The 16,815-nt window shown below is 46.3% G+C and overlaps 1 protein-coding gene across 7 annotated transcripts in view; it reads left to right on the forward strand.

Annotated features, from left to right (window-relative positions):
• The first annotated feature begins 1,423 nt into the window (after nt 1-1,423).
• The window catches only part of LOC128341924 (solute carrier family 2, facilitated glucose transporter member 5-like), a 50,621-nt gene continuing 35,229 nt past the window's right edge, over nt 1,424-16,815 (forward strand). Inside the window, exons 1-4 of one of the 7 annotated variants that reach the window (XM_053288581.1) lie at nt 1,424-1,741; nt 3,901-3,955; nt 6,585-6,680; nt 13,302-13,447. In XM_053288581.1, the coding sequence (XP_053144556.1) occupies nt 3,941-3,955; nt 6,585-6,680; nt 13,302-13,447 (257 nt within the window). In that variant the 5' untranslated portion in view covers nt 1,424-1,741; nt 3,901-3,940. Of the gene's footprint in view, nt 1,742-3,900; nt 3,956-6,584; nt 6,681-7,036; nt 7,112-10,545; nt 10,662-11,028; nt 11,118-13,301; nt 13,448-16,815 lie in introns of those variants that run through there. The other 6 variants (XM_053288579.1, XM_053288586.1, XM_053288582.1 and 3 more) reach the window with 6 other exon arrangements.

Raw genomic sequence — 16,815 nt, forward strand, 5'->3', positions numbered from 1 at the left:
AACAAAAATAATAAAGCATAAAAACAATAATTAACAATTAAAAACATTGTAAAACAACAATTAAATAATCAGAAGAATTTAAAAACAAGTTTTAAAAAGCTGAGAAAGCCTGGTTGAAGAGATGTGTTTTCAGGTGTTTTTTGAAAATTGCCAGAGATGGGGAGGATCGTATCTCAGCAGGGAGCGCATTCCACAATCTCAGGGCAGCAGCCAAGAAGGCCCGTCTCTGTGTAGCCACCAAACGGGTTGGCAGAAACTGGAGACGGACCTCCTCAGATGACCTCAATGGGCGGTGGGGGTCATAGCGAAGAAGATGCTCTCTTAAATAAGAGGCTCTTGAGTGGCCCTAACCCTTTCAGGAAGTTTAGAAGACAATATAACCCCATCAGTGGGGAGATGGGGTCCTAGTTCAGTGGCAGAGCATCTGCTTTGCATGCAGAAGAGCCCAGGTTTAATCCCTCCCATCTAAAGGAAGGGCTGGGGGAGACTTCTGCCAGCCATTGTAGACCAGGGCTGCACAACTTTGGCCCTCCAGCTGTGTTTGGACTACAACTCCCATCATCCCCAGCCACAGTGGCCAATAATGAGATATGAGGTGGGGGACTGGAGTTGTGCAGCCCAGGCATAGAGAGTACTGAGCTAGATGGGCCAATGGCCATACACAGTATAAGGCTGCTTCCGATGTTCCTAAGGGCAGCCATGATAAAGAATAGACTCTTCACATACAGAGGCAGTAGACCTCTGGTTTCCAGACGCAGCAGGGCAGGGCCTTCACTTCTGCACCCAATAACTAGTCTCACATAGTGCTGATTTTCACAAACAGTGTCTGCTGCTGCTCCTACTATTACTATTTATATACTGCTTTTCCACAAAAGTTCTCAAAGCAGTTTACATAAAGAAATAGATGCTACAGTCTCTCCATGTACAGTAAGTGTTGCTGGTCCGTGAATCCAGTGGCTTCTCCCAAACACTCTTGGGGTACTTACAAAGGAGCCTCACTGAATGTATTATGACTGGAAGGTGGATGGATCAGAATATTTATATCAGGATGGAATTTCCTCTCTGCTGAAATCAGCTAGACACCCTGCATACTACTTCTCCTCCCCCTGCAGCATTGTGGCTCGGCTCACTTGCCTGAGCCGCCTTCAAACCTTGGCTCAGAAGGCATTTTTCTCCATGTGAGTGTTGCTGAACTACTGCTAGAAACAATATTGTAATCTTAACAATGGCCCTGTCAGGTCAGTCAGTATTACTCCCAAATGGCAGATGGCGAGGCTAAGGCCACCTGGCACGCTGGTGGCAGAGGTGAGGTCTGAATAGGGCACTTCCTGATCCGGAGCTCAGTGTCTTAGCCATCATGCCAGGGCTACACAAGTTTGGCCCTCCCGCTGTTTTTGAACTACAACTCCCATGGTCCTCAGCCACAGCGGCCAATAGTCAGGGGTGATCCGAGTAGCCCAATCATGGGGGTAGCCCAACCACAGCTGAAGGGCCAAAGTGGTACAGCCCTGCGCTATGCGATGCCATCCCTAGTGAGCCAGTCAGGAATGTGCGCAGTGTGATACGGATCCACACCCTTTCACCTCAGAGCCCAACTGTCAACAGCAGATCCTGGAACCTTCTGGCATCCTTTGCCTGATTGGCTCTCGCAAGGCCGTTCACCTTCCGAGTGTCTCATTTCAAGAGGACACTGGGCTGGGTTGACTTCTCCTCTCCTCACCAGTACAGGAAGAGAGTCTAGGTTAGTTTCCATGCTTTTTGTCTGTTTGTCCTGAGCACCTCTGTGGAGATCACCCTACGAAGAGCGGATTGGCCGCCTGTAGGTCGTCTCGATAGCTACCCATGCTTGGGCCTTTTTAGAGCCCAGTTACCCTGGAGAAAACAGTTTCAACTGGGGCCCTGTCCAGGCGTTATATAACACTGTACACACATAGGGCACCATTCTGCCTAGTCTAACCATTGGAAAGCCACCAGGGCCAATGGAAACAATGAAAGTAGCACAAGGCAAGAGGCTGCACAGTTATATTTATTTATTATTTATTATTTATTAAAATGTTTCTATACTGCTCAAAACTTACGTCTCTGGGCAGTTTACAACAGAATAAAAACAAAGTAAAACATTTGTTAAGACAGAAATGGGGCAGGGGACACACACATTACAACAATTTAAAAATTCCCAACAATACTTTAAAACAGCATTAAAACAGCATTTAAACCATTAATTAAAAGCCTGGGTGAAGAAATGTGTTTTTAAAGACTTTTTAAAAGCTGTCAGAGATGGGGAAGTTCTTATTTCACTAGGGAGCACATCCCAAAGCCTTGGGGCTGCTGAATATGGAGATTCACAACAGCCCCAAGGCTACCTTTGATGTGTGCTGCAGCCCTACCCACTTGCTAATGTTGTGGTTTGACAGTGCAAGATGACAGTCACTAAGGTGCTTCACACGATTGGTGTGAAGTGCCAGACCGGGTTTGTGTGGGGAGAGCATGCTTAGCCCGCTCTCCCTGCGCACAAGCAGTCGCTCGTTTCTGGGTGGCCAGATTGGCTGCCCAGACGAGTAGCTGTTCCGGTTGGGCGCTCCCGTGCCCAGCTGCAGCTCTGTCGGGAGCTCCGTGGGTCGGGGAAGGGGAGCACCACCATGCGGCGCCCTGGCCACCCCAAACCCCAGGAAGGCACCACACGAGTGCGCGGTGCCTTCCTGGGGTCCCCCCTCTCCCCCCCCCAGAGTGTCAGCTGCGGCTGACACACGATCAAATAAACAAGGTTAACGGAGCGCTCGTGCTCACCTCTGCTCCTGGGTCTCAGGGATGATGGTGCCTTCTGGAGACAGGGTGGGAGGTCTCCAGAGCTCCAGGGCTTCTCCAGGTGCACCTCCAAGAGGGATAACAAGCTCTGGCTCCTCATGGTCTGTTGAATCTATTATTATTATTATTTACATTTTCTATCCCACTCTTCCTCCAAAGAGCCCAGAGCGGTGTACTACATACTGAGGTTTCTCCTCACAACAACCCTGTGAAGTAGGTTAGGCTGAGAGAGAAGTGACTGGCCCAGAGCTTTCAGTAGGCTTGGGGTGGGGGGGTCTTGGCTGGGCCATGCTTGTTGTTGCTGCCCTCCTCCAAAACGGCCTCCCCCAGCTCAGAGTCTGTGGGTCCGGACAGAGAGGCAGGAGCGCAGCAGGCTGACTATTTCCACCCTCTTCCTTGGCCAATGGGCTGGTGGTGGGATGTGGTGGTACCAGCTCTTTCTCCTCTTCAGAGGGTGGAAGAAGCAGGAGGACCTGCCACCACCACTGCATTACCTCCAATGACTTGGGGTGGGGGGATGAGAGGCTGGGAGGGGAAGAATTGATCTGGCCAACCAGGGCTGTCCTTAGGGCATGGCAAGCAGGGCAACTGCCCCGGGCCCCGCTCTTTTAACCCCCATTAGAATTAACTGGAAGGGGGCCCCACACTGGCTGATTTGCCCTGGGCCCCACACCCTGCCAGGGCTCTCTAAGGATGGCCCTGTGGCCAACCCCTGATGCTGCTCCTGGAGGCAACATACTTCTAAGCACCAGATGTTTTAGGGGGGCACACAAGGACTATCATGGGTGGCCAATCTGAGGCTCTCCAGTTGTTGACAGACTACAACTCTCATCACCCCCGACCACAATTTTTTGTGCCCGAGGATGATGGGAGTTGTAGTCCAACAGCAGCTGGAAATTCATAGATTGGTTATTCCTAGACCATCACCACGATGTGCTTGTGAGTTCTCTTGGAGAGCCGTCAGGCTGGTTGTTGTTACAAGGTAAATGATGGACTAGTTCGGCCTTTGGCCTGATCCAGAAAGGCGGTTCTTATGTTCTTCAGTTGAAAGAGTCCACAAGCTCCTAACAAGACCCCACTCTTCTTTCCCTATAGCTGAGCCTGGTTTCTGTTCTCTACCCAAGAAAGCAAGGAGATGGGAAACTTCCAGGTGAGCTTGGAGGGTTTGTCTGTTCTTCTGGGTTTATACATCATTGACAATCTAAGCTAATGTGTTCTTGATTTCCAAGGCCATGGATTTGAGATTTATATGAGAATATGGGGGGGGGGATAGTAAATTGGGAAGACAGAAGAGTGGGGGAGAGGGATTGAGACAGAGACAGTAAAAAAGAAGAAAAGAAAAATATCGAAGAGGTAGCGGAAGGATATAACATCAACAAGGCTCATTTCTGAATAAATGTGTCTCGGATCAGGTCTGTGAGCTATTCCAGGCAGCAATAAAAAGCACTGGAGCTGTATTTTTCAATTGTGATTCCCCCTCGTTCCACACATGCTCGCAGACTTTTGTAGCCTTAAGCAGTGGGAATCCATATGCTGCCTTTATGGGCAGCAGGGGGGTCCTAATGCAAATTTTCTGAGCACCACCTGCTGGCCAGCTCTTGCTTTCCATGAAGAAGTGATTTCTGTTCTTCTGGCAAAAGGTCATTCTTTACAGAAAGCAAGAGCTGGCCAGCTGGTGGTGCTGATAAAATTGTGCCAGGACCCTCTTGCCCATATCGACAGAGTGGGGATGTCTGTTGCCCAAGACTCCAGAAGCTTGCTGGTATGTGTGGAAAGAGTACCATTACTCTTGGACAAGCACTGCTTCCGCACTTTTTATTGTTGTCCGGAAGTGGCTCAGTGGTTTCTGGAAAGGTTGTAATAAATAAATGATGCTCCTGGCTACAAACTACAGATGGGCCTTCTAATTACATTTTGTTGGAAGTTTAAAGATGTGGCATGCGGGGAGAAATGCTAGAACAATGGGAAGAGCCCTCAAAATAAGGGGGGGGGGAGTTTGTGACAGACCATTTTCTATAATTTTGTTGTATTACAAGATTACCAAACAAACAACACTCTACATTAAAGTCTATAGATACACACACTTGCACACCCACACAATACACAATAATACAACCAAACACAAATTAATAGTAATACAAATAATATATACTGCTTTTTAAGCAAAAAAAAGTTCTCATAGTTGGGGGGATAGCTATAAGCTCAGGTGGGGGGAATAGCTTTAAGGACTGGGGCGGGTGCTCTTACCCTCACCCCACCCCCACCTTTCCCCTATCAGCGATGTCCTTAAAAATGGTCCCACAGGGTGGCAGCGTACCTCCTTGCTGACCTGGTGCGTCGCGGACTGGAAGTACTCAGAAGTACCCAGTGCACGTGATGCGATGTGCACATGAGCGAGCATGATGTGTTCGTGCACATTGTGTCTTCTGGGCACTTCTGGTCCGTGATGCACCAGGGTGGCCAGGAGGTATGCTGCCACCCCATGGGTGGGGGAAACATGGTGTGTGTGGGGGTAAGAGCACTCTCCCCTCCCCAGTCCTTAAAGCTATGCCCCCACCTTCGAACCAGCCGAACCGCCAGACCTTTGAACCAGTTTGGAGGTCCATAAAGGGCCTCTGAACCAGTTCTGTGCATATCCCTACGAGCAAGGGCCCTCCGCTCATCATCTCAGGCACTGCTCATGGCCCCAGCACTAGTGGCGATCTGGTTGGCAGTGGCTAGAGACAGGGCCTTTTCGGTTGTGGTTCCTCAGCTTTGGAACAAGCTTCACCATGTTCCCTCTTCTTAATGATTAGCTTTTTAATGATTCTTAATGATTAGCTTTTAAAATAACTTTTACTTTGAAACTTATAAAACAACAGTGGTAATTCTGATTGTGGTTTTAGCCTGAACTTTTAACTTGTTTAATTTAACTTGTTAACTCGTTTAACTTAATTTGGTTAATTTTCTTTGTTTTATTTTACATTGTATTTATCTTATTGTTGTGAGCTGCCCTGAATAGTAGTGTACTGGAGGGGTAGCATATAAATATTTTAAATAAATAACCATAAAGAAAAAGACACTTGGGACATTAGCAGCAGCCACTGGAGGGATGAAACTGAATAGGGACAGTCATTCTCCCCCTGCTAAAAATATGAGAGCTACCCCTTAAAAATGTACCTCTTTGCCCAGTTTTAACAGAGACAACAATGTGCCAATAGACTCTTACCCACCCAAAATCTTTACCACATTTCACAGAGAAGCTCCTGTATCTTTCAGTATTTTTTAATATACACTGAAGTATTTTAATACATAGAATGAATGAAGACTGGTTAAGCTTGGAGGTCTTTTGTGTTTATCTTCTTGTAGTCAAGTGTATTCAGTCATTTTTGTCATATTTTCCAGCCTTTGGGAAGCTATTCTTTTAAAATAAGGGGCAAGAGTTCCATGGCACAACATGGCAGACAATATTAATGTGCAAACTTACTTTTTGTAAAAGCTCTGGGATGTGTTTGAGATTAAGCAGGACTCCACTTCGAATGGAACTTGTTATTTTGTGATGAGATAGAGCAAATCCTTATGAAAAAGAGAAAGAAGAAAGTTTAACTGAACTATTCAGAGTGCACAAGTTGCATTTACAAATGCCTGACTTCTCTTTATTTTGCAATTAACTGCAGATGTTTATTTTTAATGTAGAAGTATATTTAAGATGTAATGCACTGCATGATTAATTTAAAAAGACATTTATGAATTATCTGCCCTGGACACTCACACCGCAGTTTCTACTGTCCTTCCTATAGGAACTGACAGGGTCATTTATCCTGATAACCGTGATTTCTTGCTTGGGATCTTTGCAGTATGGTTACAACTTCTGGATCCTCTACAGCCCAACTTTGGTAAGATGGCCCTATAGTGCAGATGAATTCCTCGAGCAGGGCTTAAGACATAAGCTTCCAACTATTCCCGTTGTTAATGGATATTCCACATTTTGCCTTTGCAGGAGATTTTGGTGCTTTAAGAAAAAATCTTTGAAGTTAATCCCTCATGTGGGGGAAGAGCAGTTGCCTCTTGGCACTAGTGCACATGATGAGAGAAGCACGGTCGCTGCTGTCTCTTCCCACCACAAAGTAAACCCACCGAGTACTGGGAGGTGAATGAGAGTGACGCCAGCAGCAGTGACAAGCGTCACTGGAGATACAGGATGCTCCACGTTAAGATGAATGGCAGCTAGGAAACCTCTACACTGCCACCTTGTTTCAAATTTACAATGCAGTTCCAGCTTTACAAGACCTGCCACAGGAAGGGAGATGCCACTAGGCTGCTGCTGGTATGTGGGTAGTGGAGGAGGCGGCGGCGACAACAATGGCATTTCAGGCTCATACTGACATTGGGCCTGGCAGTCCTGGGGCAGCTGCTGCTTCATCTGAGGCTGCAGAGCAACTGGCTGACTCAGGGGTGGAGGGAGGCCAGCAGTGGCCTGGGTTCTGTCGCCGCCCCCTAGCCCCACCCCCTGCATCTGACAGCAGATGCAGAGAGCATTTAACCCTGCCCCCACATCTGACATCAGATATGGGGGTGTGGTTTAGCTCCCAAACAGGGCTGTGCAGCCCCATCTGGGAGCTAAATCGGCCAGTCCTGCGTTTGCAGCGTGGCCAGGAGTGGCTCTCCCTGCCTTACAAGGGCAGCGGCCCAGGTTCTTCGAACCCGTCTGGTCACCGGTGGCTCCTCCCCTGGGCTGACTCACCCATCCACAAGGCCATTGCTTCAACTCCTCCTCCTCCAGGGCGCTTTCCAGATTAACCCCTATAACTGTAGCTGCTAACTCTGCTTCCAGACTTCCTGTGTTGTGACACAACAGTCCCTCCGCTGTCAGCAGGGTGCCGTTCACATTTCAGATGCCCTGTTTGGGATTTTATCACTGTGATTTAATGCTATGACACTGTATGTCGATTGCAAAAAAGTAGCTGTATTTTCCATTGTAGATTCTGGGGGTTATTTTCAATTTGATCCTGCCAAACTGAAGCCTGTCGCAACAGTTCTAGTGAGTAATCTGGAAATCACCCAGGTGCAGCGGCTGTGCTGTGATGGCAAGAGAAAAAAGAACCCAGGGCATTCACAGTCCTTATGCTGCTTCCTGCCCACTCTCTTTCCTCCCCTGTCTAACTATTGCCCAGGAGGAGGAGGAGCAGAGCAACCCAATTATCTCCTTCCTTCTTGGAAAGGTGAGAGCCATGGGGGGGACCAGGAAGGTAGTGGGTGGCAAGGATGAGCAAACTTCAGATTTCCCAACATCTATTGCATGTTTCTACATCTGTGACTGATACATTGTCAGCTTTAGCAGCAACAGGGTGAGGTGGTGGGGAGGAATGTGTCCGGACTTGGTTGAGGAACCAAACCACCATTTTGTTTCCTATGGAAAAATAGGTTCCGGGTTCAGAGGCTTTGACTTAGGACAGAGTTTCCAGGAACCAGTTGTGTCTCAAGTGTGAGGACTTCCTGTATGGGGCTGGGCATTGTGAGGAAGTGAGGGGGATTCAGATAGTTCGCCTTCAGCTGCAGAGAGGGATGCTAAGTTCAGATTATACTGCTCTGACCGGCCCAAACACACATGATGAGGGTGTATATTCATGTATTTCTGACCCCCTCCCAGAATGTCAGGGCACCTTTCCCTAATCCAGGGCTCAACAATTCCTAGGTGCCAGTTTACCATGGCACCTGGAAATTGAAGTGTGGCACTGGAGCCAGGGGATGGATGGACAAGGCCAGGTGAGCAAGCAAGGTGGGGTCAAGTTGCTCCCCACTCCTCCTGGTCACATCGGTCCATTGCCTGCCTGAGCCAGAGGGATGCGAGCAGGAGAAGGAATGAGCAAGCAAGGTGACATGTCTGCCCTCCCATGGAGCGTAGGGTATTTCTGAGGGCAAGCAGTAAGTCCAGCCCCTGTGGAGCAGAGGTGCCTAAATTTGGAGACTGGGTCCTAGAGCCAAGGGAAATGTGCTGAAGCCAGCCCTAATCACATGGGGGTGGGCTTCATCTGAAACACTCCTCTACAAGTGCTATAGAATGAACTGGTAGCATAATCCAGACTGGCAGCAGTTTCCGAGTCCGGGACAACACTCGCCCAAGTTCCCGTCCCTGCAACTTTGCTGTATGATGGAGCATCCTGGCTCGGTATCGAGCCCCCATAGGCTGCCACTCATGTGAGAGAGTGGTCCATGGGATAATGGGCTAATTTTGTAGCATGCACTGAGAGTAGCACCTAGTGCAACTAGAGTATCATCTCGTGAATCTGCAGTTAGTCCTCCCAGATGGCTCTTCTCATGAGTAAGCTAGGGACCGATAACTCCGAAGGGGTAGGGGCTGGAGCTGCTTTCCCCAACCTATATGTGAAAAAATAGAACTTTGCTGCTCAAGGTCCCCCGCTTGGTCTACCTTTCCTGTTCAACCGTTCAGCTTTTCTATCCAACCCTGCCCCCCCCCAACGTTTGCTCCCCTCCCAAGCGCTGTGATGGCATGCCCTGCTTATGTCGAGAATAGGTCTGTTTTGTGCTTGTGAACACACATCACTGTTGCTCCCTTCTCAGGGAGCAAAGCACGCAGTGCCCGTCCTGTCATCCTGTGCCCTTTCCATACCACTTGTCAGACCTGGAGGTGGGAGAGCAAAGGACGGAGTGTGAAGAGGGGATGCCCCTGAGCAACTGTTCAGCTTGATGGGCTGACAAGTCCTGGATGGGGCGTGGGTGGCAGCATCCCTGTAGCCTGGCAACTCCATAGCTGCAGAGTTGACAGGAAGGGTGGGGCTAGTTCTCTGAGAGGCTGCCAACAAGAAGTGCCAAAGTTCTGGAGCGACCACGTGCTTGGGTGGATCTGCGCCACCAGCTCTATGATTGTGGTTTGGAAATTGGCTCAAAACCACAGTTATGGCTGCGCCAGGAGTCGAACGTAACGCCTTGGCAGCCAAACCTCAGGTTTCAGCGGTGAACTTTAGAGATAACCAAAGGTTCAATTTGGAGTTTGGCAAAGCAAACCGGAGGTCGCTTTCAGCCCATAACCTTGGCTTCACAAGTTTGGGCGTACTGGAGTTCCAACCTCAGCCATGTTTAACTCTGCTTATGTGTGAATACGGCCACACACAATGTACACAGCAGACAAAAAGTCCAAGACCACATATATTCCAAAAACGCTACAATGACCAGCTCAGTCTAGACAGGCTGTTTCAATCTTAAAATAATAGTAGAAAAGTTCTTGCAGACTAAGAAGTGTGCCTTAAAACGTTTCTATAAGATATCAGTAAATAGCCTCATACTACAATGGTACATGGTACAATACTAATTGTACTCAGAGTCTCCAATGATTATTATAGTAAGGCATGCAGAGCCAGAGAAGCGACTTAGGAGCATGCTCTTGTACATATCTACTCAAGAGTAAGAAGCATGAATTTCAATAGGACTTACTCCTAAGAAAATGTGCGCCAAGAATCCTTCTTTGGAAATACAAAATTCAGCAACTTTGGGACTCCATCTCCAGTATCTGTATGTAGCTAACCCAAGAAAAGAGCCCATTTGAGTCAGGCCTTACACTGACCTAGAAGCAGAACCTAGTTTCAATGCTGCAGTTCAGCCACGTAGATATCGCTACTGAGAGGAACAAAATGCCTTTCATTCACCACCAACTAACTATAACTATGACATAATTTTAGAGGTTCACCAGAAATCCCCTTTATTTTGTGAACACAATCAGCATCCCCTCCCATGCCCAGCACATACCTGCTTCCGGGGTTGGCTTCTAATGTGGAGAGAAAATGGACAAATGGTTTCTGTGCTGATCTGTTCTCTCCCTTCTTGGAGAGGGAGGAAAGCCTAGAGGATTGATTGTTGACGTGAGATGCTATAGCTGTTGTCGGGCTAAAACTCCCATCATTCCCAGCTACAATAGCCAATAATAGAGATGGTGGGATTTGTAATCCAATAGCTGCTGGCGGGTCTTAGGTTGGCCAATCTTGAGAAGTAAAGTAGTCTGAAGGAAATGAAGGCCTTTGACAGGGCCCAAATTAGGAGGAGGCGTGGCTACATTTGACCAGGGCTCAGGGAAGCCTGGACTGATCTTTTGCAAACTGGACTGCCTACCACCATGAGGGGGAAACTGATGCTAAATGGTCATATAGAAGAGGGATTCTCAACGTTGGGTCCTCAGATGTTATTGGACTTCAACTCCCATAATCCCCAGCCAAAGGTCACTGGGGCTAGGGATTGTGGGAGCTGAAGTCCAAATACATCCGGAGACCCAACACTGAGAATCCCTGATATAGAACAATCTTAAGATTGTTTATATACATGTATGTCCACTCCAATATATTATGTTTGTACCGAGGGAGTAATCAGGCCTTGTAAGAGTTGCAGGAACAAATTTATCCTTGATTAAGATCAAATAATTGCAGCCATTTTTTTGGAGCCAGCCCTGAAAATTTTTTAATGTTTGACGGAGTAAAACAGGTGAATCATACAGGTACCCTCACTGGGCAGCCAGGTTTAGCAAGCCCAGTTTTTTGCCCAATAATGTGCCCTATAGCAGTGTTTCTCAACCACTGGTCCATGGACCAGTGCTGGTCCATGAGCTGTTGGGTACCGGTCCGTGAGGGTACGGGTCCCTCACATGTAAAAGGGTGAGGCTTGGGATCCATGGAGCCCGGGTGAGCTCTCCGGAGCTCATTTCTAGGCAGGCAGCCCTAGTTGCTGGGTAACGTTAATTTAGCTTCCTCAAATGAACATTATCAAGCAAGGAGGGCTGCCTGGAAATGAGCTCCAGAGATCTCCCAGCGGTGGCCCCTACCAGCCCAAAATTGTTTTGGGGGGCCTGGAGTTGGGGCTGAGGAGGCTAACCCTTTTACTAACTGCTGGTCCGGGAAACTGCACACCAAGAATGTACCAGTCCATGACTCCAAAAACGCTGAGGAATACTGTCCTATAGTGTAGCTGCTTACATAGTTTCCTGCAGTACTACAGTTCCCAGCACTCTGAGCAAGAGAGACAGGAAGTCACAGTACAAAGAAAGACTGGTAGAAAAAAAGGCTTAATACATAGATTAAATGTTGTTGCTTATTAAATTAATATAATTTACAACTCTGGAGCTATTTGCTAAAGATTAAACAGGAGACCGCACAAGAAGTGGTGACAAAACTGGGATATCAGACAATTGCATCAGTTATGGCCCACGCTGGCCTTGCAGCCCCACAGCCTAAATATTAATGCATATTACCTGTACACTGAGTACAAGCTATGGGTTGTCCCCTTTGCATTCTATGAAATTGCTACCAACTTAGATAAGGAAGATGATGCTATCAGTAAAGCAACATTACTGCATTGTTTTAGAGCTTCAGTACAGCACATTTGACTGGGTTGACCGGGTATGGTTCAAACAGAACCAAAAGAGAACAGGGCTGGGTTGATTCAAAACTGGCTCGGATTCAAACCAAACCAGCAAAACCAGTTTTGTGTACATCCCTAGTTGCTAGCAATACTACAGGTGACAAACTTCAGTTGGCATACAAAAATGTATACTGTGTTATCCTTTGGAGCAAGTTAGAGTCTCCCTTTGAACTTGTCAACGCTCAAGATGGCAATGTTTTTATTAGAAACATCAAACTTCTGAGAAAAGTCCCATGTCAACGGAAATATGATGATTTAGTAGGCCCTAGTAATTTGGATTTGTCTACCCCTTTGATGCAGGACACTGAGGAACTCTGAGAATAGTGATAGCAGAACAGTTAATGAAAATGATACTCCTGATATAGATCCAGCCCCAGAGGAGACTGAGAAGAGGATGAGTAGTTAAAAGACCCTCCAGATTTAAGGATATGGTTATATAGGTTTTGGCAGCATGTTAGGAAGAAGCCTATTTTCAAAAATGTTTTTAAAGTTTGATTGTGTTTACTGTTTGTTTAATCCAACAAAGGGAGAGATGTAATGTAGCTGCTTACAGTTTCCTGCAGTACTACAGATCCCAGCAGTCGGTGCAGCAGAGACAGGAAATGGTAGCAGAGATAGGAAGTAATAGTACAAACAGAGACTCTGAGACAGAAATGGGTAGGAAACAAAAAGAAAGGAAAGATTGTGCTGTTGATTTGGTGTTGACTCCTGGTGACCACAGAGCCATGTGGTTTTCTTGGTAGAATACAGGAATGGTTTACCTTTGCCTTCCTCCTGCACAGTATGAGATGATGCCTTTGCCATTGTCACTAAAGTGAGCTTCTACCTCCAGCACCTTCCTAAATCACTGCTGCCCAATATAGGTGACTACAAATATATATTTGCTAGGCACAGTCTGGGAAGCACACTGGCGGGGATTCAAACTAACAGCCTCTTGCTCCCTAGGCAAGCTGCTTCCAAATGGTTTAGTAAATGTGTTAAGTTAAATGTTGTTGCTTATTAAAGACCACTCTGGAACTATTTGTTAAAGATTACACAGGAGACTACACAACATGTCCCAAAGCTTTAACACCAGTTATGCTTTTATCTTTTAGATTGAGGAGGAATTGGACAACGTAACCTTCCAAAATTTCAGATGGGATACAAACATATTTTATAGGGAGCTCACTGTAGCTATCTTCCCAGTTGGAGGCCTCCTGGGGTCCCTTTGCTTTGCTTTCCTGGCTGATAAGTGTGGCAGGTATTGCTATTGTGACTTATCCCAGGGGTTCTTAACTGGGGGGTGCATGCCTCTTGAGGGCCCATGTGGTACATTCAGCGGGGTCCATGAAAAAAGGAAAGGTACATAAGAACATAAAACAGCCCTGCTGGATCAGGCCCAAAGCCCATCTAGTCAAACAACCTTTTTCACACAGTGGCCCACCAGATGCCGCTGGAAGCCACAGGCAGAAGTTGAGGGCATGCCCTCTCTCCTGCTGTTACTCCTCTGTAACTGGTACTCAGAGGCATCCTGTCTTTGAGGCTAGAGGTGGCCTTTAGCCCTCCAACTAGTAGCCGATGATAGACCTCTCCTCCATAAAGTTATCCAAACTCCTCTTAAAGCCATCCAGGTTGTTGGCTATCACCATATCTCGTGGCAGAGAACTGCACAAGTTGATTATGTGTTGTATGAAAAAGTACTTCCATTTATTGGTCCTAAATTTCCTGGCAATCAATTTCATGGGATGACCACTGGTTCTAGTGTTATGTGAGAGGGAGAAGAATTTCTCTCTGTCCACTTTCTCCACACCATGCATGGTTTTATAGACCTCTATCATGTCTCCCCACAGTCATCTTCTTTCTAAACTAAATAGCCCCAGGTGTTGTAGCCATGTGTCGTAAATCTGTTAGCTCGGCTAACCCAACAGAATTTACAACCCTCTTCAGCACTCCCTGGTGAGTTAACAGAAAGCGGCAGCTGAACTGCATGAGTGAAAAATAAAAGGCTCACAAAGAAAAACAGCAAATGAATTAAGTCCCCTGAACTGCACTAGGTACCTCCCTCTAACAATAACTGAGTAATAAGTGAAAGAAAACACAGAGCAAAGGCATGAAAATAGCAAAGGACAACAGAAGCAAGGAATTAACAGAACAAAGCAGGAAGCATAAACAAGGCAAACTGGAACTTGGACAAAGTTTAGGAATTCAATGGCACACTGTCTGCAGCCAGCGAACGTTGCAAACAGCCCTTGAGCAATTAAGAGACTACCAAATATATATGGCATATATATATATATGTATATATATATACCAGCAGCCAATCAGGCTTCCCTGAGCCAGCACTTCGGCTTCCTCTCTAGTGATCTCCTGTGCCTGCGTGACTCTCCGGCTTTTCCCTTTCAGTTTTCTTTTCACCATACTCCTCATTTTGGAGAAGTTTCCTCTTCTGAAATTCAAAATGTCTGTGTTAGAATTCTGTGATTCTCTCCCTGCATGTATGCTAAATTTGATGGCACTATGGTCACTCGTCCCTAAAGGGTTGATGACACTGACATCACTCACCAGGTCTTGGGTGCCACTCAGGATTAAGTCCAAAGTTGCCTTCTCTCTGGTTGGTTCCAAGACCAACTGTTCTAGGGCACAGTCATTCAGCGTATCCAGAAATATGACCTGTTTTTCATTATCTGACAGTGAATTTACCCAGTCTATGTGTGGGTAATTGAAGTCACCCATTATTACAGCCCTGCCTCTCCTTGATGCCTCCCTGATTTCCTCCTGCAACTCTCAGTCACTGACAACGTTTTGATCCAGACAGCGATAGCATGTCCACAGTAGCACATTCCCTTTCAGGCCTTGTATTGTCACCCATAGGGTTTCTGTACAGGACTCCCGTACATCTAGGTTTTCTAGCTTGTTAGATTCTATGCCTTCTTTAACATACAGTGCTACTCCACCTCCAAGTTGTCCCTCCCTGTCCTTTCTATAGAGTTTATATCCAGGGATAACAGTGTCCCACTGGTTCTCACTGTTCCACCATGTTTCTGTTATGCCCACTATATTATTATTATCTCTTGTTTACACAGTCAGACAGGTGTTATTGACTGGTTTGTTTTATCCAAACATCGAGTCCTTCCCAAGGACCTAGGATGCCAGAATTTTATTGTCAATGTTGTTGCTGTTGTTATAGATATCATCGCAGAATATAGGATGTTCCCAGTAAAGCTGCTTTTTGTAACTGGCTGATGGTGATTTCTGTGGCCCCTACGGTGTTGAGGTGCTCTTCAAGGTCTTTTGGAACTGCACCCAGGGCCCCAATTACCACTGGGATTATTTGGGTATTTTTCTGCCACAGCCTTTCAATTTCAATTTGTAGATCTTTGTATTTGGTGATTTTTTCTATTTCTTCTTCTTCTATTCTGCTATCCCCTGGTATTGCTATGTCGATTATTTTGACTTGTTTTTCTTTCTTCTTGACAACAGTTATATCAGGTGTGTTGTGTGGCAGATGTTTGTCTGTTTGTAGTCGGAAGTCCCATAATATTTTTGCATCTTCATTTTCGACCACGTTTTCAATTTTATAGTCCCACCAATTTTTGGCTACAGGTAGCTTGTATTTTTTGCAGATGTTCCAGTGTATCATCCCTGCTACTTTGTCATGCCTTTGTTTGTAGTCAGTCTGTGCGATCTTTTTACAACAGCTGATTAGGTGGTCCACAGTTTCATCTGCTTCTTTACAAAGGCAGCACTTGCTGTTTGTGGTTGATTTTTCGACTTTGGCTCTTATTGCATTTGTTCTTAGTGCCTGTTCTTGTGCAGCCAGTATTAAACCCTCTGTTTCTTTCTTCAAGTTGCCATTCTTAAGCCATTGCCAGGTCTTGGTGATGTCTGATTTCCCACTTATATTGTGCAAATATTGACCATGCAGGGGCTTATTTCTCCATTTTTCTGCTCGGTTCTTGACTTGTTCTTTCTTGTAGGCCTGCTTGGTTTCATTGGTGTTGAATAGTTTTGCATTATTGACCATTTGAAGTGCATCTTCTTCACTGTCCTTGATATATTCTTCAAGGCCTCTTTTCCCCTCCTCTACTGTTTGATGGACTTGCAACATTCCTCTTCCACCTGAGCTGCGAGGGAGGTATAGCCTATCGACATCACTGTGAGGGTGCAGAGCATGATTGATGGTCATGATTTTCCTGGTCTTACGATCTAGCGTCTCTAGCTCTGCCTGGGTCCAGTCTATTATTCCTGCAGTGTATCTGATAACAGGTATAGCCCAGGTGTTTATGGCTTGTATGGTGTTCCTGCCATTGAGTTTGGACTTGAGGATTTTTCTAACTCTCCTGATGTATTCACTTCCTATTTTTCTTTTAACTTCAGTGTGTGCAATGTTATCAGCCTGGAGAATGCCCAAGTATCTGTAATGTTCTTCCTCTTCCAGATTCTTGATCTTGCTTCCATTGGGCAGTTCTATTTCTTCTGTTTTTGTTATTTTCCATCTGTTCAGTATTAATGCAGCACACTTGTCTAGTCCAAACTCCATTGCTATATCACTACTGAATATACGGACAGTGTTTAGCAGTGATTCGATTTCTGACTGGGACTTTCCATACAACTTCAGATCGTCCATGT

The sequence above is a fragment of the Hemicordylus capensis genome, chromosome 2 (assembly GCF_027244095.1).
Source record: "Hemicordylus capensis ecotype Gifberg chromosome 2, rHemCap1.1.pri, whole genome shotgun sequence".
Lineage (NCBI taxonomy): Eukaryota > Metazoa > Chordata > Lepidosauria > Squamata > Cordylidae > Hemicordylus > Hemicordylus capensis.